Source organism: Ochotona princeps, chromosome 12, assembly GCF_030435755.1.
Source record: "Ochotona princeps isolate mOchPri1 chromosome 12, mOchPri1.hap1, whole genome shotgun sequence".
In the NCBI taxonomy this organism is placed as follows: Eukaryota; Metazoa; Chordata; class Mammalia; order Lagomorpha; family Ochotonidae; genus Ochotona; species Ochotona princeps.
In genome coordinates, this window is record NC_080843.1 from 45680415 (window position 1) to 45704108 (window position 23694).

Genomic DNA, 23694 nt, shown 5'->3' on the forward strand with positions numbered 1-23694 from the left:
GAGTAAGGCTCTAGAGGGCAGTTTGGAATGAGATGGAGCAAGGAAATGATTATATTAATGGATGTGGGAAGTCAAGGCTCACTGAAGATAGAAGAAATGAGGGGCGAGAGAGAGATTAGCTGCACTGAGTGAATTGAAGGGATAGAAGCATTGTTGGAGTCCTAGTTCTGAGGAGAGAACTGGGAAGTTAGGAGAGGGAGGTCAGAATGCTAGCTGGAAATACATATTATGGAAGGGATGGACTTACTGATGATAAGATTTTGGGAATATCTAAAAGTAGGACTCATTTGAGCCAGTAACTTGGAATACGATGATGAAAAGACAATTTCCTTACGTGCATAGTTATTAGGGAATGTAGCTTGTGATGGATTTGCAGAGTACACTGATATTCTGTAGAAGATAGTTTATCCACTACATTAGAGTAATTGACTTTGAAGTTCTCTGGAGTTAAAAATCAAAGACTGAGCAAGAAGCAAAGGCTGACTTGTTAGTCAGTTTTAAGATTGAGGACATTAGTTGAATAATTAATGTAGTCCAAGAATTTGGAGATTTTGTTTGATCTTACAACATTATACTTACACATCAATTTTAGATCCTGTATTTAGTTCTGACAAGTAATGTTTGTGTGTATTTGTTTCCCTCACCAAGCAGTATGTACTTACTCTGACATGATAACAGTATTTTGGTTTTCCTCAAAGAAGCCACTGCTTGCTTGATCTTTTAGATTGAGATGATGGTAACCACTCTCTAAAGATGTCATTGATAGAAGCTGGCCAGCGAATTTGTCGTATCATTGGCTTCAGTGATAGGGACAGATTGCATATGACTTTGGACAATGCCATGAGAGGCAAAGTTCGCTAGTAACTTTGGGAAGGAGGTTCTTGCTGTTTGGGAGTTGCTTGTAGCTCTTACTCTGCAAGGGGGAGGCCTAAGAACTGAGAACATGGAGAAGAAAAGAGATCAGAAGTCGTGGGATTCATGGTGGCATTAATAAAACCCTCATCAAGCCACTTTGATAAAGCGTCCTCTGAAATGTTTAGTAACTTGAGTCAGTAACAAACCTTCCCCCATTTTATTTTTTTAAAGGTTTATTTGTTTTTGTTGGAAAGACAGATTTACAAAGAGAGGGGGAGACAAGTATCTTCCATCTGCTAGTTTGCTCCTTAAGTAGCTGAGCTGATCTGAAGCCAGGAGCCAGGAGCAGCTTCTGGGTCTTCCACTTGGGTGCAGGGTCCCAAGACTTCGGTCCATTTTCTACTGCTTTTCCAGTCACAACCAAGGAGCTGGAAGGGAAGTGGAGCAGCCAAAACATGAACCGGCACCCATGGGGAATGCTGGTGCTTACAGTCATGGAGGATTAGCCGATTGAGGCATTGCACCTGCTCAGGATAGTACCTCCTTCCCCCTATTATCCTATAAACGTATTGAGTGAGTGAGTGAGTGAGGTGCAGTTGAAATCTTGTCAGTTGTGGGACTGACAAAATGCTCTTTCCCTGACATGTTTTATATATTCCTTTTTTTAGCATTTGTACTCTTGTGGTAGGCAGTATAGTGTGACAAAAGAGAATGTCAAGCCAGTCTTGTCTGGAATCAAGTTTTGTGTTTGATACTAGCTTCCTTTGTTGTCTCAATCCTCAAAGCCCCAGATTTCTCTTCTGTAGCATGAGGAGAGTGATAGTGATTTTGTAGGGTGGCTGGAAGTGTCAGATGGGACTATAGGGATGACATGTCTGGAGTGGTACTTGACACTGTTGGCTCCCGTCCCACTTTTTCTTTCCCCAGCCTGTAGCACAGTGCCTGGCACATAATAGTTTGTGTTAGTGGGAAGAATGCATGCATAATTGAAAAAAAGTCATCAGGGTTGTCTCTTGACTTTTCTGTTCATAAATTTTCACTGTGTTCAAGGCATTTGACTTATTTAACTAATAGGTAATTTGTTTTGCAGAAGAAATCTAAATCTGGCTAGGTAGAATTTTTCTTCTTTCTCAGGTTTGGCAGCTGTCTCTCAGCTATGCATGTATGTTCATGTTATTATCCTAAGCTCACTGTGAGATATAACAATGGTGCCTAAGTCACTGAGAACTTGTTTTGTGTAAGGCATCATGCTGCATAGTTGATCTGGGTTCTCATTTACTCTGCCTGATAGATAATCTTACAGGTGTGTACTGATTCTATGGTCCAGGGAGGAAAAATGAAATAAGGAGTGTGTAGTAGGAGCTCCGCTGACATGATTTCATTCTCCTTCTGGGGAATTAAAGCCTGTTTGATAATATGTATCTAGTATCTGGTTACAGGTATATATAGCATGTGGGTTAAAAAACAAACCCTGTTGGAGGCAGATTGTGTACATTGGAATCCTGGCTGCACCATTTACTAATTATATAACCTTTGGGGATTATTTAACTCCTGGGTACTCCAGGTTCATTGTCTCTAAAAGGCAGGTAATAAACTACACCTAGTTAAAGATGTAAGGGTTAAATGGGTGTTGATCTGTAGAATCCTTAGAACATTGTCAGCAAGGTGGTCCCACTTAAATGCTAGCTGCTATGTTTAACACTTTTTCTTCCAGATTCTTTATTACAATAGTTGAAGTCAACAATCTTCTTCTTCTTCTTTTTTTAAGATTTATTTAATTGAAAGGCAGAGAGAGAGGAAAAGAGATCTTTATCCTCTGGCTTACTCCTCATTTGGCTATGAAAGTCAGTGCTGGGCTAGCTAAAGCCAGGAGCCAGGAACGTCTTCTGAATCTCCCATGTGGGTGGCCGGGATCCCAATACCTGGGCCATCTTCTGCTGCCTTCCCAGGCGCATTAGCAGAGAGCTGGATTGGAAACAATTGCTGGGACTTGAACTGATGCTCGTGATATGGAATGCCTGTGTTGTAAGCGGTGGCCTAAGTCACTGCATGACGATGCCAGCCCCTGAAGTTACAGTCTTATACTTAATCAAACTTAACTTTTAAAAGTATCTTAAACTCAGATGTGTCTCTAAGTATCATAACTCTAGTCAAGACTGTTAATCTTCCACTGAGAAATTCTTTTTGGTAGTTTTTTTCTTATTTTATGAATCATTGTTATTAGGTTATTTGGCCTGTGGTTACTTTGTTCCACCAACTAGATTGGCTTTGAGCTCTTAGCTAAAATTATTTTTCATGTTGTCTTAGTATCATTCCTAGTGCAAAGCATACTTTATAATTAATGTTCAGTTATTAGACCAGGAAAATTAGGTAAAAGGAATATCTTTTCTGTTTGAAAAGTTCTGTTGGCATCAAAAGCGATCTTATTAATGTTTTGCTTCATTTTAGGTTCCTAAATATTTGTCACAGCAGTGGGCTAAAGCCCCTGGCAGAGGTGAAGTTGGAAAGCTGCGGATTGCCAAGTAAGTTACTTCTGTATTATTGAGATTTTGAAAAAGTGTTTTTGAAATTTTTAAATATCTTTGTATGTGATCATAGTTCTTGGTCAGGTAGAGAACTTACTTGGAAAACAAGAAGTTATGAACATTCCAGGCTTTTCCAGAGATGTCTTAGGTGCCTTGCTTATGTATACATACACAGGTCCATCCTACGTTGCCTCTCCAACTCTCCCCCCAGCCTCAGTGAGTAGCAGGTAGTATAGCTGTAATGTCATATTACAGTTGGTGAGGCTTAATGACCCTGGAGCAATAGAGTATGGAATTCCTCCGTCCTTCTCCTCTGTCCTCTGAGGGTCCAGTGTGCTTGGGTGGACATAACTGGATGCACCAAGGAATGTACTTCAGTAGCGGGACTTTGTCTACCTTGCCATTTATACTTATTTGTAGGATACTCAGAAGAAATAGGGAACATCTAGCACACAGTGTAATGGTGTCATTTCTTTGTTAGAAAGAGAAGTAGTCTCTGAAGCTCAGCTGGTGTTAGTGATTTCATTGGCTCTGACTATTAATTTTTTTTCAAAATTTATTTCATTTATTTGAAAGGTAGAGTTGCAGAGAAAGAGAGCGGGAGTGTGGCGGGGGAGAGAGAGGTCTTCCAAAACTTATGACACAAAACCTGCCTTATTTGCTTTTAATTTTATAGCTCATTGTGATTATGTGTAAAAGAAAAGATCTGGCTACCTAACATGATGCATCATCAGCCTGGTCTGGAGATTTAAGATCCTTTTAGTGGGCCCGGCGGCGTGGTCTAGCGGCTAAAGTCCTCGCCTTGAAAGCCCCGGGATCCCATATGGGCGCCGGTTCTGATCCCGGCAGCTCCACTTCCCATCCAGCTCCCTGCTTGTGGCCTGGGAAAGCAGTCGAGGACGGCCCAATGCATTGGGACACTGCACCCGCGTGGGAGACCCGGAAGAGGTTCCTGGTTCCCAGCATCGGATCGGCGCGCATCGGCCCGTTGCGGCTCAGTTGGGGAGTGAATCATCGGACGGAAGATCTTCCTCTCTGTCTCTCCTCCTCTGTGTATATCTGGCTGTAATAAAAAATGAATAAATCTTTAAAAAAAAAAAAAAAAAAAGATCCTTTTAGTAATGACAGTGGATTTATAATAATTGGGACCCCAGCGTGGCTGAAGAAATGCTTGAAACCAGCGTGTTCCCTAGTAGGTCTCCTGGCTGCATTTTCTAGATTGTTTTGTTTACATCCCTAATTTACCTAGTTTTCGTTGCTGTTGCTGAATTACCACATTCACAATTAAACAAGTGTAGGATGGGTGAGTGTAGGGATGCGTGTGGTTAGGTTATCAGCATTTTGATTTTGAGTGTAATATGAGTCATCACATTTATATGGCTATTAACAAAAGCCACTGGTAATAGAATTTGTTGTTGTAGAATGGAGTGAGATGGTGATCTCACTTTTTTTTTTTTTTTTGGCTGGTTTGCTCATAGTACAGACAGTATGTTCAGTTCTCAGTGCTTCTCTTGAAGAGACATGCACAAATAAGTTCCTCAGCAGAGTAAGACTAGAAAAATGGAAACGCTGAAAAATTGTCTTAAGGAACCTTTGCAGATACAAGGCTTTTAAGAAAAGTTTTAGGGAAGACCAGGTAAACTTGTTTTCAGATATTTTTAAAACTAGAAGATGTATAATCAGGTCTTGATTTTTGAATGCATTGACCAGTTTATAGGTTACCTGAGATTAAAAAAGAAATGTTCATTTGGGTAGAAAATATAAACACCTGAGGTTTTAGAAAGACAAGAGGATACTGGTTATGAGTATGGGCCTGAATATGAACTGATTTTGTTACTTACTAGCTGTCTTTGGGCCAGATGTTTGTTTAGTAGGACATGGGGCTGATGCAGCATAGATTCAATACATTTATAATTCTTATTCTGTAAGTCTTCGCCTGTGTCATTCCACACACACACAGCTGAGCAGAGGAAACTGCTGTTTGTGTAAGGCAACATGAATGTGAACCTCACCTTCCGACCAATCTCCCAGAGTTAGCTGTGTGGTGTGGGCTAAAAGCTAGGAGGATGTGCTGTGGGGTGGAGATGGGAGAGAAGAAATGGCAGCAGGGGGTGCAGCTCTTCCCCAGATTGGTTGTCTTTGATACCTGGAAAAAGGAGAATCCAATTATGAATAAGATGAGACAAACATAACAGTGGGTAAGATTTGGGCCATTATTGCCAAGCAACTTTCGTGATGTTCCTAAATTGTTGTACTTGAGTTATTTTTATAGTTTTGGACATTTGTGTGCCACGTTTTAATTATTCACTTACTTACCTATTTATGCTTGAGCTTGTTTGATTGTCACATCCAGGCTTCTTTGATATCACTATCCAGCCTCAGAATACTACAGTTCTCTCAATAGTTGATTCATGTCGTATTTGTTGACAATCACGAAGCATAGGCCACTACACTGGCTTCTCTGAAAGACTTTAATTTCTAGCTGTTTTTTTTATTTTAAAGACTTACTTTTATTGGAAACGTGGACTTACAGAGAGAAGGAGAGACAAAGAGAAAGATCTTCAAACCACTGGTTCATTTCTCAGATGGCCACAATGGCCGGAGCTAGGTGGATCTGAAGTCAGGAGCCAGGAGTTTCTTCCAGGTCTCCCACACAGGGGAAGGGTCCCAAGGCTTCGGGCCGTGCTCCACGGCTTTCCCAGGCCACAAGCAGGGAGCTGGATGGTAAGTGGAGTAGCCAGGACATGAACCAGTGCCCATATGAGATCCCAGTGCTTTAGGGGAAGGATTAGCCAGTTATACCATCACGCTAGGTCGTCTAGCTGTCTTTCTAAGCACAGTTAACAGACCCATGAGTAATATTTCTAGTGTGAAATTGAATTAGCTTAGAACAGGAATATGCCATTGATAATAGCAAACTTTTCCAAGCTAATCTAAAAATATCCATATACAGATATACTGATATATATACATATATACATATATACATATATATGTATATATAGCATTCATGCGACACATACATGGTATTGCTGCTCAAAACAAGGAAAGAGTAATCCCACTGTTTTCTGTGCCTCACAGCTCTAGCATTATGCTCTGTTCTTGGTGGTGTCTCTATATTGAGACAGAAATAAATGCATCAGCTAAGTGTGATGTGATAATGAGCAGAAAAGAAAAAAAAAATTGTACCTTGACTCAATCACTCATTAATTTTTAGGAACTATTCCACAGAAGTGGCAAGTTAGTGATACAAAGATATAAAATACATTAATTCAGCCTTGATTATAATACAGAAAAATAATTTATGCCTTCAGTTCTGTTACTAAAGGATTATTTAAGCTGTATACCCTTTTAAAGATATATTTTTATTGGGAAGGCAGATTTACAGAGAGGAGGAGAGACAGAAAGATCTTCCATTGTTCATTTACCAGATAGCTCCAACAGCCAGAGCTGAGCCAATCTGAAGCCAGGATCCAGGGGCTTCTTCCGTGTCTTCCACATGGGTGCAAGATGCCAAGGCTTTGAGTCGTCCTCTGCTGCTTTCCCAGGTCACAAGCAGGGAGCTGGATGGGAAGTGGAACTGCCTAAATTCTGTAGCCTTTAAAAACAGTGCTTTTATTAAAAAAAAAAAAAATCTGAGTATGAGAATTGGAAGGACAGTATAAAAATCTTTTTGCTTAACCAGCTGAAAGTCACCAACCTTATGCCATCACCCTCAAATATTCTAATTTTTTTTTTCCTACAAAGACACTCACCTGGAACCTGTGTTGTGATGCAGCGGGTTAGAACCGGTGCTCATATGGGATCCCGGGGCGCTCAAGGCAAGGACTTTAGCCGCTAGACCACGCCGCTGGGCCCGATGCAGCGGGTTAAGCCACCAGCTGTGACACTGGATTCCAAATGAGCGCTGGTTGGAGTCTTCACTTCCCTGCTTTAACCAGCTCCCTGCTAATGTGTCTTTGAAGGCAGCAAAAGATAGCTCTAGTACTTGTGCTCTTACCAACCATTTGGAAGATGTGAATGGAATTCCATGCCTCCAGGCTTTGGCCTGGTCCAGTCCTGACTTGGTGGCCATTGAGGGAGTGTACCAGTGGATGAAGACAAATTTACTCCATCTTTCCCACTTTCTCTGTCATTCTACCTTTCAAATCAATAAAATAAGTCTTTAAAAAAAGCATTCTCCAACCTAATCACAATATACCTCTCACAATCAGTGCTTTAACTGAATTCAGCTGTTACTACTACCTGATCCTCAGATTTCATCCATGGCTCATCAGTTGAGTAACACTGAGGGAAAAGGAGTAGAGTCTGAGGTTTCATTCTGTTATGTCTTTTTTAGTTTCCTTCACTCAAGAACATTTCAAAGTCCTCCCTTAACTTTTGTAGTGTTACTGAGTTGTTCTGTTGGTGCAGGGTGGTTTTGTCAGATCCTTCTTTGTGATCAGATTTGGGTTATAGATCTTTGGCAGGAGTATAGAAGTGGAGCAGTTAGGTTGTTGGTTCTAGCAACGTTTATGTGTCTTCAGCTTGTCTCACTATTATTAATGGGTAACACTTTTCGCCTGATAAGGGTTGTATTTTTTTTTATATTATATTTGTTTGAATGGCAGAATTACACAGAGACTGAGAGACAGAGAGGTCTTCCTTCTCGTTCACTCCCCAAGTGGCCTGAATGGCTAGAGCTGGGCCAATCTGAAACCAGTAGTTAAGATCTTACAGATCTCCCACATGGATGGAAGGCCCCAAACACTTGGGCCATCCTTGCTTTCCCAGAGCGAAGCTGGGAGCTGGATCTGAAGTGGAGCAGCTGGGACTCCAGCTAGTGCCCATATTGGATTCTGGCATAGCAGATGCAGGCTCAGCTTACTATGCCCTGATGTTTGCTCTTTTAAGGAATGTCTTCTCAGTTCCTTCACTGTAAATGTGCTCTTCCCTGTACAGTTAATGTATTTATGTGTGTGTGTGTGTGTGTGTGGGAGAGGGAGAAACTGTTTGCTTTTGCTGGATAACTTCCCAAATGCCCATAATCCTTGAGATTTGGCCAGGCAGAAGCTGAAAACCAGGAACTCAATCCAGGCCTTGCATGTGGGTGGAAGGGTCTTAACTACTTGAGCCTTCCTTGATCTGTAAAGAGCAGAAAGCTGGAATCTGGAAGCTGGGATCTGGTATCAAACGTGGACACTCCAATGTAGAACCCAAGTCAAGTATAGGACTCCAATATATAACACAATATAAGGACACAAATGCAGCTTCTTGACCTCAGTGCTAGACATAACTCCTACATAAATTTTAAGTATTCAAAAGTTGACTTTTCTTCCTAGAAAATTAATTCATCCAGGACTTACTACTTTGATTATTCTAGCTAACATGCTGTTCTATATAGATACAAGAATGAAGTTGTTTTCCTCTTGTGTTCCCTAATTTGCACTTGAGTGATTTCCAGTTACCCAGACTGTAAATGTCAACATGATCTGTTTTCTTTTCCTGCCCACTTCCAGTCATTTCCTTTTCTGTAGCCTCTCACAGGTCACGTATGACCCAGCCATGGACCCCTGCTTTGCATTTGACCACACTGTGATTCAAGCCTTCACCATTTTTATGTGGGTTTTTGTATTTACCTCCATATAGAATTTCGTTAACCTTATGAGAATGTCTTCTTTAGCATTGCCTTTGTTCTACTGCCCCTCTGTCATAAAGTTAGCTAAAATAAATGCTTCTAGAAACAAAAGTCAAAAGTGACAGTGTTGCTGAATGATATGGCAAACTGACTGGAGGCGTTGTAGAATCACAAACTGGGTCCACTCGCAGAAAAACGATCACTGGGCCTCATACAATGGCTCTGTTGGCTAATCCTCCCTCTTAAAGCGCTGGGATCAAATATGGCTGCTGCCTCATGTCCCAGCTGCTTCACTTCCTGTCCAACTTCCTGCTTGTGGTCCTGGAAGAGAGTAGAGGATGGCCCAAAGCCTTGGGACCCAGCACCCACATAAGAGACCCGGAAGAAGTTCCTGGCTCTAGGCTTCAGATCAGCTCATCTTGAGCTGTTGTGTCCTCTTGAAGAGTCTCTCTGTCCTCTCTGTAGATCTGCCTTTCCAATAAAAATAAGTGAATCTTTAAATTAAAAAAATAAAAGCCAATCACTTACATCAGGACATCAGGGCGGTAGAAGAAAGTAGGTCTTTATTTCAGTGTGCAAAGCAAGGAGCTTGGCAGCTGTTACTTAATTCCCAGGTTCCCTGAGGAGTTGGGGTGAAGGTTTCTGTAGACAGAAAATTGGGGCTGAAAGGTGCACACATGCAAGGTTCCTGATTTGTCAGCCATGCTGTGATCTATAAAGGACTTGCAATATTCTAGTGGGCTCCAACTCTTGATGTGAGGAATACTTAAATCTAGTTTCAGGATTTCCTTGCAGACCATACTCGCCATTAAGGTACCTATCTGTTGGAGAGGCAGATGACTCTTGGGGAATCACTCCCTTAAGTCAGTGACACCTTATGCTAAGGGGAGACAGACAAGGTCATGTGGGGCTAATGGAAAGGAAAGCAACTGTGATAAATTCAGTGTCTGACCTAAATGCATGTCAAGGGGATTGTTGTCATGTCACTCTGGGGACACTTGCTGCCAAATCTTCCAGTCTACACAGAGATGCTGGAAATTCTGAATTTTATATGAAATCTTAAAATATTCTTACTTCTTTTTTACATACTTCACCAACAGAAGGAATTTGACATTGCATTTTAACATAGGAAAGACTGAGAAGAAGTCCTACAGTAAACAAATCTGTTCTAAAATGTGGACTCCTTAGCCTTACCCCGAGAGATTCTTAGCATCCAACCCCAGGCTGTCATTCACAGGTGTCAGAAAGAAGGTGCTAGGCACTTTGTCATTTCTGCTGTTTAGCTGGGCTATTCTCTTAGGCTAGTATGCCCCTCACTCATATCCTCTTTTTCTGGCTTCAGATTCATGAAAGCTTGTATTCCTGTGTCCTGCACCCAGCACAATGGTGCTGGATATATAATGTATTTGTTCTTAATGATTGAGTAACAAAATGAGATTAGATTGGAACTAGCCTGGGTATTAGGGAGAAAGCAGTAGTTTCCTGATGGGTCTTCATGTCTATTTACCTTTAATCCATTATATGTATGTTTTCTGTTGCCAACTTCCAGAGGTACATCTTTGTATTGGTGTTTTTTTTTTTTCTAACAATGTCTGTGGATTTCTATGGCCCAAAGAATGAGGTCCATATTTTTGAGCCATGTTATTGAAGAACTTCCACGGTTTAGCCCTGGTTGTCCTTGGTAGTTCATCTGCTGTCCTTATTTCGCTCTTTGGCAGCCAAATCTGATCACTGACTTGTTGTCAGACCCATTCGTGGTTTTGCTGAGCTGTTCACTCCTGGAACTATATTTCCCAGTTGCAGTCCTTCAAGGCTCAGCTCAGAGCTACCTTTTAAAGTACTCCCTTCTAGTAAGAATGATTTACTTTGGAGGATTCACTTATTTATTTACGAAGCGGAACAACAGAAACAGAGATCTTCCATTCTGCTGGCTCACTCTCCAAATGGCTGCAATAGCCAGGTCAGGGCTAAGCCAAAGCCATAAGCTAGGAATTCCATCCTGATGTCCCACATGGATGATGGTGGCTCAAGTATGTGTGCAGGAAGCTGACATTTATTAAAAATATCTAGGAATCAAGCCAGTTCTGCAACAGTGTAATTGCTATACACTTTTTAAAAAATATGTTTTTTATTCATTCATTGATTGAAGAGGTAGCAAGACAGAAGGTGAAGAAGAGAGAGAACACACTTTTCCACTGTCCTGCAAAAGTCTGGAAACTGAAGCTGGGAGTTGAATATAGATGTTCCATTTCTACAGATGACTTTTGGGATCTGAGCTGAGCCAATCCAAAACCAGGAGTCAGGAGCTTCTTCCAGGTGTTCATGTAGATGCAGAGTCCCATGGACTTGAACCATTCCCTTCTGCTTTCTTAGTCCATAAGTGGAGAGCTGGATCAGAAGTGAGGACAAAAACTGGTGCCCATATGGGATGTCAACACCACAGATGGAGACTTAGCCTACTACACCATGGCGCTGGCCCCTAAATTGGGTATTTGTGAAACTTTTTTCTAAGCTAATTTTTACTTATTTGAAAGGCATGGTGACAGTTCACTCTTACATCTGCTGGTTCACTTGCCTAAGACCTTCAACAGCTAGTGCTATTGAACCCAGGCGCTTTGGTATCGGATGTTAGTGTCTTGAGTGTCATTTTTACTGCATGCCAGATGGCTGCTGTTCAATTTGATATTAAGTAGATGTTCAAATTCTGCTGAATGAAAAAGTTCTCAAAAATAAAGGTAAGTATTATAATGAGATAATTATTTGGACAAAGGATTGTATGACAGATTGTGAAAGCATTAAATGACACAGACTCATAATATCTACAGCGATCATGTGGAATTAGTATGACTTTGTTTTTCCTATAGAATCATAAGTAGGGTAGTTGGAGAGATCCCAGTGCAAATATCAATATATTACATGTAATGTTTTATGCAAATGTGAAGTACTGATATTTCTTTAGCTTTTAATTCTCATTTGAAAAGGAAATGAAAGCTAAACAATTTAAAAGATTTCTTTTGCTCTTTTTTTAGGAATCAAGGAAGGACTGAGGTAAGATTATTATTTTTATACAACTTATTTGAAGGATGAACTTGTTTTATTTTTCATTACATTTAGTAAAGAGAATTATTGTTTGCCTTCTGGAAAACTCTGTATCAGCTGAGTGACTGACAGCAATGCATAAAGATACAGATGCCACCAGTGTGTGGATGAGTGAGCTCTTTCCTAGTTCATTTTCAGCATTTTCCTCCCTTGCCTTCAGTATGTCTCTTGTCAGTACTGTGAAACAGAATCCGACTTAAGTAGTACTTTTGGCATTCCCTTCACTGAGGCACGGGCATTAACTTTGAATGTTTGAGGGCTTAAGATTTTAATGTGCTAAGTCCAGTTCATAATTTACAGCATATATCACAGTATTGAAGCTATTAGGTACTTGATAGATGTTTATGATCTTTGAACCTGGGCTGTAATTGTATGTTTAGCAATCATTCTAATGTAAAATTTGACAGGCCTTTAGAGAGATGTAGTGAATAGTAAAAATCTTTTTGAAAGAACACTTGTGTTTTATTCTAAACCTTAATGTTATATTTTCTTGTAAATATTTAGTTGTATTTGTTAAAGTGTTAAAAAATCAAACAGTACCATGTATGTTTCCAGTAATAATTAGAACTTGAAAAAGAACTCAACCCTCCATTTATGGGAGCATTTAACTTTTCAGAATGAATACCTCACTTTTTCTTTTTTTTAAAGTAAGCCTTTTAAATATTCTTAAAATACACAAATTCTACAAACATTATTTTCTTTCCATGTGCTAGGAATGTTATTAGGTCTTAGCATATGAAGATAATAACACATGAACTGAGAGCCCTTTGGAAAAACATAATTTGACTTCTGTTTTGAGAATATTTCTTTAGCCACAGACCAGAGAAAAGAAGCTGTGTTTCTTTATAGTGTTGGGAAAGCTCTGTATGGTTTTGAGAATTGGGAATAAATTCTCTTTATGACTAAGTATTAACGGTTTTAAAAATTCAAAAATGTTTACTAGACTAGCTGGAAAATTTATTTTTAAAAGTGTTTGATTTCTAATAAAATTTTTTGTACAGATACTTTCAGTTCTTGGGTCTATATTAAGAAGCTTTGGTTAATGTGACTCGTAGGTGTCCTTTACTTTGAATGAAGATCTTGCAAATATTCATGATATTGGTGGGAAACCAGCTTCAGTCAGTGCTCCCCGAGAACATCCATTTGTTTTGCAAAGTGTTGGAGGACAGACCCTAACAGTATTTACCGAGAGCTCATCAGGTAAGGTGAAATGGTTAATTCACCTGTTATTCTGCTTCTCATATCATGCTACTTTTCTGTTTCATGTGTTTTGTTGTGTTTCATGAAAGACTGTTTCTTGAGAAGGGTTTAACTTCTATCGTGGGTATAAACATACAGAACAAAGAAGGTAAGAGAATCTAGTTCATTCAGCTGCCTTCTGAGATATTCAAGAAACCATAATCTTGAGTTTTTCTCAAACAGGTAATCCGTGCTGATTTTGCTAAATTGACATCTAGCAAATAAGAATTGTAGAGGGTACTGCCTGATATTAGAGAGTATTTCACTCTGAGTTTTTGCTGTTACTGCTAAGGGCTTTTTTGTTGTGTAAAAAACTTTTAATCATGATCAGTTTCCAAATCATTCAGTGCAAATGTTTTAAACTGTGCATTTTTGTAATGAGGTGTTTTAATAGATCAAGAATACTTACTTGTAAATTAACTAGCTGGAAATTTCTTCCAGTTTATATTCAGCATGATGTATGTGTTTATTTTCACTTTTTCTTAGTTTATTATTCATTGCATTTAGAATATTACAAATTTTTGAAAAAGTTATATGTTTATTTGAAAGATACAGAGAGAGAGAGAGAGAGAGAGAGAGAGAGAGAGAGAGAAAGAGAAAGAGATCTTCTATTGGTTAGTTTTTTCTCCAGATGGTCACAATGGCTGGATGGTAGGCTAGACTGAGGCCAGGAGCCATGAACTTCATCCTAGTCTCCCATGTGGGCAGAAGGAGTTCAAGCACCCTGATACTTTCCCATGCACATTAATAGGGAGCTGTATCAGAAATAGAGCATCTGGTACTGCAGCCAGTGGTCAAGTGGTATGCTGTGTTACAGGCAGTGGCTTAACCTGCTGTATTATGCAGGCTCCTTGAGTGTTATTATTAAAGTAACACACTGTCTTAGTTTAGCCAAATGAATTTTTTAAAAAAAGATTTATGTACTTCAATTGGAAAGACAGAGGCAAATCCATCCGCTGGTTCACTCCCAAAGTGACTACAATAGCTGGAGCTGAGCTGATCTGAAATCAGGAGCCAGGAGCTTCTTCCAGGTCTCCCATGTGGGTACAGGGTCCCAAGTCTTTTGACCATCCTCCACTACTTTCCCAGGCGATAAGCAGGGAGCTGGATGGAAGGTGGAGCAGCTGGGAGCTGGATGGAAAGTGGAGCAGCTGGGGCGGGAATCCATGCCCATATGGGATGCTCACACTTTAAGGTAGGAGGATTAGCCATTTGAGCATTGCACTAGTCCTGAAATGAATTTTCTTACATTAGGTTTTTAAAAACTGATTGAGCAGACCTTTACCTTAACAGTGAAGGCACTTGGATCCCAGTTTTAGATTACCCTGGGGGGTCTAGTTCCTGGTCCTGACTCTAAGTTCCTACTCAGCAGACCCTGTGGAGTGATGGCGATGAGTCAAGTAATGGGTTTCTGCCACCCACATGGGAGCCCTAGACTGAGTGCTCAGCTTCCAATGAGCTTGGTCCAGCTCTAACTTGTGGGAGCATTTGGGGAGTGGACTGGTGGATGCAGGAGTCTCCTGCCCCATTCTCTAACTCCTCCCCATTTCCCTCTCCCCCTCTCAAATGTTAATAACATCAGTGTTTAAAGAATATGCTCATTAAAAATTTTATAGCTTAGATTACCAAAAGCCACATAAGCAGACTTAAACATTTATGGTGTTTTTTTTTTTTTTCTCTGATGTGACTAACAACTTTTTGATACTATTGGCTTTTTGGTCATATGGTTTAAAACAAAGGGTTAAAAAAAACAAAAGATGGATTTCACAAGCTTATTTTGGTGCTATAGTAATGTGTGGTATCGTCCTAGTGTTACAATTGGTAGAAAATACTAAAATAACTATCTTCAGTACATGCATACTTGAGTTGGTGAGCCAACCATTCAACAAGTAGTTCTTACGTGCTAATTCATGGCTTAGTATGCACATATCCAAGGATTTGAAATCATTGAGATTTTCTTTAGTTTTGTTAGTGTCCCTGGAGTGAAAGAGTCATGGGCCTCCCAGGTGGTAAAAAAGGAGGTGGAGTCTTGTTAAAATTTGAAGTAAGGGAAAAGAAATTTGTTACTGTTAATTTAAAAAAAGTACTTTTCTTTAAAGCATCTTATTAGGGACTGATTTTTCCAAAGCATAATCAGTTGTTAATAATAATACAAAAATCAGAGATTTGAAAGCTAACATTTGTTATCCTCAAAATTTTCACTTTGATGTTTTAAATTCTTTTACTGTTGTGCTCTTTTTGAACATTTTTAACTCCAGTTTCTGGTTATGGTGTAATCCGAAGTGAAGAATATGGTTTTGTACGGATTATCTGGCAGGGATGTGGAAATAGATAAAGAAGATTGTCATTTTTATTCTAGAGTTTGGACAGTATGTTCTTGCTTTGTAGAATTGTATTATGTTTTCATAGAACAAAAACTTGCTTTGTAGAATGGAATTTTTTGCTTCTCAATCTTGTTAATTATTTCTGTTTTCATGTCTTGTTCCTTGACTCTGTTTGTACCTATCTGTTTTAGTTTCTTCATCTGAGAAAGGAGAATGCAAGATATTTACATTTATATGTAAATGTATTAAAACTCTTAGACATTGCTGGCTGTATAGTGAATGTTCATTAACTGTTATTATTATTACCTCTTTATACTTTAGGTTTCAAGCTTAAGGTATCTGCATGCATTAAAAGAAGTGCACTTCATTTCATAAATCTCAATTGACAGATTGTTTCTGATCTGTGTTTCTTGACTGCCTGAATGTGTGAGAAGAAAACTCATAGAATTGTTAACGATTTATCTTTGTCTGAGGGGTATTATTTGTATGTTTGCTGCTTTTAGTCATTAAGGCAACAATCATGCAAGTGGGTTACTCGGATGTCCAAATGCAGATTGCAGGGACTCACTGGCTACCCCAGCATGTTTGAGGTGAAGTATACATGGGCCTGTCTATAGGACAGAACCGTGGCATTGGCTGGAGTCTCCAGGGAGCATGCTGTGCAGAAAGCTGCAGTTTCTCCTCTAGGTTTACTGCCTTGGTTGGTCATGGGCCTGCCAAAGTGTCAGTGAAAGCTGTTTTACTCTGAGCAAGCTGTTTTACATTGAAATGTAGGTAAAAAATATTTTGAATATTTAAAACATGTCTATCATTAGTAATAGTTGGGTTTTTAGGCTCTCCATTTCCTTTTAATGGTGTTCAGGTATATAAAATATTGGGATTTTGTAAGGAAAAGCTGTTGGAGTTCAGTACATTAGGCATTTTTTATTTTAATAACGTTATTCCTTCTGTGAATTTAACTGTGATAGATTTCAGAGGCTTCTTTGAGCCTGTTTGTGTATTAATGATTCAGTTCCACAGATTTGGGATCTTTGGAGATGATATTAGAGGAGATTGATGATTTAAAGTACTTTCTTTTCCTTTGATTAAATAATCTGCTCATTAACATTTTATGAAACCAATTAATTTGTTTCTAGATGCATATTCCTGTTGGAAAGTATGTTGCTTTGTAAGTTAGGCATTTTTCCACCTCTGCATTTCTGTGAGATTCTAAATGATCTGTTTTTCCACCAAATGTTTCATAGGGGAACTCTATTATCTAATACCCCATCTCTGTGGAAATGTTTCCTACATTTTGCCATTATTCTCTGTCCCTGAAATTTTACTTTAGCATTTTTAATCTACTGTTTATTGATAACTATATAGTTCCTAGTTTTTTCAGTCTCTGGTATCCATCCTAGATTTTATTGAAGCTTAGATTTTTCTTTGTAACTCCAAGTCATATACAGAAGCATTCAACAGATATTTTTGAAGTAAGGCTCTGTGTTAGAAACAGACTAGACTTCTGTTTAGTAGGGTAAATGGATGTGAAACAGATAATTAGCTACAATAAGTGCTCTAATTGAGTTGTACACAGAGAGGAAAAATGAGTGTATATTTTGCCTGAAGAAACTTGGAATGACTTCAAAAGTAGACATGATACTTGTCTGAGTTGAAGTATATGGAAAAGTATGTAGGAATAAGTGGAAAAAAAGCAAAAGTAAAATTAATTTACTAGCTTGCACGTATCCTGTTCTTTGTTTTGCTCTCTCCTGTCTGTCATACTCTGCCCTATCTATCCAAGACTCATTAAATTAGATTCATAGCAACAAAGTTTAGCTGTGGAGTTTGTCTGATTTGGGGATGGGGAAGCTTGAAATGGTGCTGTGGGAATACAAAAAAAACATCCTGTCCTTAGAAACAAAAGGAGTTTTGGTGATAAATTGGCTGTGAGGGAATTAGAAGAATGAGACATCTAGAATAGTTTCCAGGCTTCTTGGGTTTGAGCATCTGGGTGGATGGTGAGAACATACGGAGTTAGGAAATTTGGAAGAAATGGGCAGTTACACGATCTAAAATAAAAAGTGACTTTTTTGTTCTTAGTTTTCATTATCATTATTATCTCTGACCTCTTTGTAACAGTTTATTAATTCAACAAATTGATTTAAAAAATATTTATTGAAGATTTATTTATGAATTTGAAAGGCAGAATTACATATGCATAGAGAGACAAGAGGGATCTTCTGTTTGCTGGTTGACTCTCCAACAACAGCTAGGACTGAATCAGACTGGGATCCTGGAGCTTCTACGGGTCACCCACCAGAAGGTCAAGGCCTAAGCTCTTGGGTCATCTGCTGTTTTCCCAAGCCAATTAGAAGAAGCTTAATCAGAAGTGGAGCACCTGGAACTCAAACAGGTACCCACACAGGATGCTGGCATTACATGCAGCAGCATAATGTACTATGCTGCAAAGCCATTTATTTATTTAAAGATTTATTTATTTATTTATTTGTATTGGAAAGGCAGATATACAGAGAGAAGAAAGAACAGAGAGAGAAAGATCTTCCATCCACTGGTGCACTCCCCAAGTGGCCACAGTGGCCAAGGCTGAACTGATCCTAAGCTAGGAGCCAGGAGCTTCTTTCTGGTCTCCCACATGATGCAAGGACCTGGGACCACTTCCATTGCTTTCCCAGACCACAGGCTGGGACAGATGTGAAGCAGCTGAGATATGAACTGGCACCCACATGGGGTGCTGGGGCTTACAAATGAAGGATTAGCCTAATGAGCCACAACCTAACTGGATAGTTTCTAAAAGTGATAGCATGTCAGTGTCTCACATGATGAATATTTTTCCTTCAAAGATAACATTTTTTTTCTTAAGACACTTAAGATTCAAAATTGAATGTAGAGGTTCTTTTCCCCTTTATTTTTTGATTATTATACTTCTGTTTTGACACAAAGGAATTTTTCAAAACAAGGGGTTTTTGTGCTAATCAGATGAGCTAAGCAGTGTTTGGTAACACTTGGTTAACCACTGTATATAATACAAGTTGAATTCCCACTTGAATATAGCAGTGGTTGTGGCCTGCCTTTTTTTTTTTTTTTAAGATTTATTGTAATTTTTTATTGGGAAGGCAGATAGAAGGAAATACAGAGAGAAAGATCTTCCATCTACTGGGTAACTCCCCAAGTGGTTACATCCACTGGAGGTGAGCCTATCCAAAGCCAGTAGCCAGGAGCTTTTTCCAAGTCTCCCACATGGGTACAGGGTCCCAAGTGTTTGGATCAACCTCCACTGCTTACCTAGGCTATAAGTAGGGAACTGGATGGGAAGTGGAGCAGCCAGAATACGAACTGGCACACATACGGGATCTTGGCAAATAAATGCAAGGTGAGGATTTAGCCACCAGGCTATCTCACACCAGGCCCATGGCCTGTCTTTCAAACCTGAGTTTCATATCACATGGCAACACGTAGAGGTTTTAGAAGTTATCAGTTTGTATTTGAAAAAAGTAATTTGAAAAATTTCATTTGCTGGTTTGCTCTCCAAATGGCTGCAATGACCGGATCTGAGCTTATCTGAAACCAGGAGCTAGAAGTTTCTTTTGGGTCTCCCACATGGGTTCAGGGTCCCAGGACTTCGGGCCATCCTCTACTGCTTTTCCAGGCCACAAGCGGGGAACTGGGTGTGTTTGGAGCAGCTGGGACACAAACTGGAACCCGTGTGGATCTTGGTGCTTGCAAAGTGAGGATTTAGCCATTAAACCATCACACCAGGCCTTTCAAACTGAATTTTCATCTCCACTGCTGCATTTACTCTATAGCAGTATGTCCTTTAGTTGAAATATCTGAAGAAACGATCTCTTAGAAATACATTGTGGGAAAAGGGAAGAGTAATTAACTGTAAATGGTAGTTTCCTAAAATCTTTTTATAAGTTAGTTTTAGGGCCCAACGTCATAGCCTAGTGGCTTAAGTACCCACCTTGTTTTTTTTGTTTTGTTTTTTTTTTTTTAAAGATTTTATTATTATTGGAAAGCCGGATATACAGAGGAGGAGAGACAGAGAGGAGATCTTCCATCCAATGATTCACTGCCCAAGTGAGCCGCAACGGGCCGTAAAGTACCCACCTTGTATGTGCTGGAATCCCGTGTGGGCACTGCTTTATATTCTGGCTGCTCCATTTCCCATCCAATTCCCTGCTTGTGGCTTGGAAAGGCAGTTGAGGATGGGCCAAAGCCTTGGGACTCTGCACCTGTGTGGGAGACCTGGAAGACCTCCTGATTCCTCGCTTCAGATTGACGCAGCTCCAGCCATTGTGGTCACTTCGGGAGTAATTCATTGGTCTGAAGATCTTCCTGTCTGTCTCTCCTCTTCTCTGTGTATCTGAGTTTCCAATAAAAATTAATAAATCTTTTAAAATTAGACTTATTTTTATTTTATTTGAAAGACAGAGCTACTGGCAGACCTACACATATAGAGAAAGAGAAAGAATCTTCCACCTGTTGGCTTTAACAGCCAAGTCTGAGCCGTGTCTGTGCCAGGAACCTGAGAATCCATTCAAGTTTCCCCTGTGAGTGGCAGAGATACATGTAGTTGGACCAGTTTCTACTGTCTTCCCAGATGCTTTAGCAAGGAGCTGGATCAGAAGCAGAGCAGCTGGGATTGACAGCAGCATCACAATATAGCATGCTGGCATCAGGCAGTGGGCTTAGCCGGCTGCACCACAATACTGGCTCTAATTTCCCCCATTCTTCCAGTTGTAATGTAGAATGTAAAATCCTATAGTCTCCCTTTTATTAATCCACTGATATGTCTTTTGCTTGATGGAGTGAATCTTTCACTCATGTATAATTTTGTGACACCATGCATCGAGACTATTAGTTCTGAGAGTTATATAAGTCTTTCAAATATTGACACATCTCATTATACAATATCAAAAGTCTCCATCCATTGACAGCATCACGATTTCATCAGAAAGTCTGGAAGTATTGTCAAGCTCTTGAGCTCATGGTCATGAGTAAAGATTTTTCAGGCTTACAATTTTCACCTGAAAATTTTAATTTTGTTAATGGAAGTGATGTTGTTGATTGTTTTTTTTTTTTTTGAAAGGATGGATTTTTTTCATTTGTTTTTGAGAAAATGCCTGAGATATTTGAGTCAGAATGTTTTGTCAATCATTATTCCAGGTAACAGTGATTGTCTATGAAAAGTTACCTGATTTAACTTACCAACTTTCACACAGCATTTCTCTTTATGATCATTGTATTACAGTGGTACCCAGAAGCACTATGTGCTTAATTTTGATAATAAAGATTATTAAGGGAGGTGTACCTAAGTGTTGAAATCTTTGCTGTTCAGCCAGGACATACTTAGGGCTTTTTTTTTTTTTTTATTTGGTAAGGCAAATTTACAGAGAGAAGAACAGACATAGAAAGAGAGATCTTCCATCTGCTGGTTCATTCCTCAAAAGGCAGCCAGGGCCTGAGTGGAGCCAGTCCGAAGCCAGGAGCCAGGGTCGTCTTCTGGGTCTCCCATGTGGGTGTGAGGAGCCAAGGACTTGAGCCGTACTCTTCTACTGTCCCAGTCCTTATGCAGAGACTTGGATCGGGAGTGGAGTAACTAGGACTAGAACCAGATGCCAGCATTGCAGGTATAGGATTAGCCTGTAGAGCCGTTGTGCTGGCCCTAAAGAAAATTTTATTTTAAGCTGCAAATGTTCATTAGTGAAGAATACAGTGAGGCGTATTACTTGGTATCATTGCCTTGATTTATGGTGAAATGAACAGTTTTACCTACCATTGATTTTCATCATCAGTGCATAATGAGCAAAACAAATATCTGAATGAAAATAGTTTTTACCTTGTAGAAACCCAGATGGCTTCGGATACCACACAGGGACCTATAGACCACACTCTGAGAAATGCCTGATGCAGTATGTTGTAAAAGGATTCAATTCCTGGACCCAGCGCAGTAGCCTAATGGCTGACTCCTGTGCAAGGTAGAGGATCATGCCTAAGTGCACATGAAGAATGAGTTGACCTGCTGCCTGTAAAACATTTTGAGGTCCCTGGCTGCTGCATCAAAAGACTAAAAAAGGCCAGCAGCTTTTTGGCGTGATGATGATGATGAGGGGTACACAGCCATTGGCCCCAGCCTCACTTCCTGTGGTTTGTGGGATGGGTGCATTAGATGAGATCGGGAGAGACTTCTGAACCGGGCATGTAAGACCTATACCCCTCATCAATAGGAAGTAGTCACGAGAGATGAGATGAAAGTGTATCGGTTAGCAACCCTTAAGAAGGGTCACAAATCTCAGGAGGGAGTGAAATGGGACAGGCAGGTAGGACGCTTAGACCTCTACCTCCACCCTATTTCTGTATACTCATCAATCAAATGCCCCCTTCCTCAAATTATACTCCCCCACTGCTGGGCCTGGAGGTTGGTGTCCTGTAACTTCCCCTTCCCATGCTCACCAGAAGCAAGTCATCAGGGAGGGGCACAAGATGAAAGTTGGAACATCTCTCTGTCCTACCTTTCCCCTCTCTGTGCATTTTATCCCTGGATGTGTCTCTGTAATTTCCTCACCTTTTAAATAAGCTTGACAAAACAATGAAACAAATAGTATAATACACCTTTTTACTGGATATGAGCCACTGTTTAAAATTTAAAAAAAAAACAAAAACCTTTCAGTATTTATTACAGTTCAGTTGGTCTGCCTTGGCATTACTGTCTTATTTAATTCTCCCTTATAAACCTAAGAAGGACTTTTAAAATTTTCTCAATGCAAATAAGAGAACAAAAGCTGTAAGAAATTGAGTAACCCCTTGCTGTTTCCTCGTGTTTAGGTTTAGCTCATGAAAACAATGTCTTTGTACAGTAGATAACAGAAATGCCCTAGTTCTACCTGGGTAGATGCACTTCAGGTTCTGAGGTGCCCTGTTCCTGGTCTTACCGCTCTAAACTGGGTAGCCCTCTTCGAGTCCCATCTACCTTAGCAACCACACGGAGCTTCCTTGCTTTTGCATAGTGAATTATGTGCAAAAGCTTCTGCAGAAGAATGGAGCTCTGTGCTTTGGCTAGTCCTTCTAAGTCACAGCCCCACCATTGAACACAAGCTTACACTCATGAGGAAGAAATGAACTGAAACCAAAATATGTGACTAGAGTTTTTGTATTTCCTAAACTGACACTGAGGTTTATAGCTGACTTGGCAGAGGTTAAGTTTTATGTATTACAACTAGACTGCCTCAGACAAGTCTACTCTGAAAAATTAAGCCACACATGGAAATATTCTTTTATTCAGTGGCTAGCAAAAGTGAAAGGAGTGTCTGTGCTGTGCATGTTCAGCTGTACATGTACGAGTGCACTGTAGCTTTAGTCTGAGGATGGGGATAAGGAATATTAAGAAAAAAAGGGATATAGGAAAATGTTAAGGTTTGACATTATAAATTAAACTCATTAGAATATAGAATTTACTCTCCAGATCTCCCTCCCTCTCTTCTTCCTTCCTTCCTTTTTTTTTTTTTAATTTATGTTATTAGAAAGGTTTAATTACAAAGAGATATGTTACATCTGCTGGTTCACACCAGATGGCTTCAATGGCTGGGGCTGTGCTTGGCCAAAGCTGCTAGCCAGAAGCTAGGAGTATTTCCAGGTCTCATATGTGGGTAGGAACCCAAGCACATGGGCCATCTGCTGTTGCCCTCCAGATTATTAGCAGGAAGCTAGAGGAGGAGGAGAGTCAGGGCATGAACTGGGGTAATAATGGGATGCTCTCATTGCAGGCAGCAGCTTCACTGGCTGTGCCACAGTGCAAGCCACCCATCGGTTTTTAGGTAGTTTGCCAAGAAATCAGGATAACCTGCACCCAACAACTGGATCTCATACATATTGGCATTTGTAATATTTTTAAAATCTATGGAAACATTTCAGGTGCAATTGACATTTCATTTTCGTTTTTCTGATCCCACTCCCACTTCCCTTTTAAAGGTAATTGTTGGCTTGGAGTTGGCATGCACTATTGTGAGTCATTGTGACTTGTCTGCAGTTGCCT

At 39.9% G+C, this 23694-nt stretch overlaps 1 protein-coding gene across 1 annotated transcript in view; it reads left to right on the forward strand.

The window, feature by feature from the left end:
• Nucleotides 1–23694, forward strand: part of GTF2F2 (general transcription factor IIF subunit 2) — a 138279-nt gene that overhangs the window by 7745 nt on the left and 106840 nt on the right. Inside the window, exons 2-4 of the mRNA XM_004577465.2 lie at nt 3304–3377; nt 12027–12045; nt 13152–13296. Coding sequence (XP_004577522.1) covers nt 3304–3377; nt 12027–12045; nt 13152–13296 — 238 coding nt within the window. The remainder of the gene's footprint in view (nt 1–3303; nt 3378–12026; nt 12046–13151; nt 13297–23694) is intronic.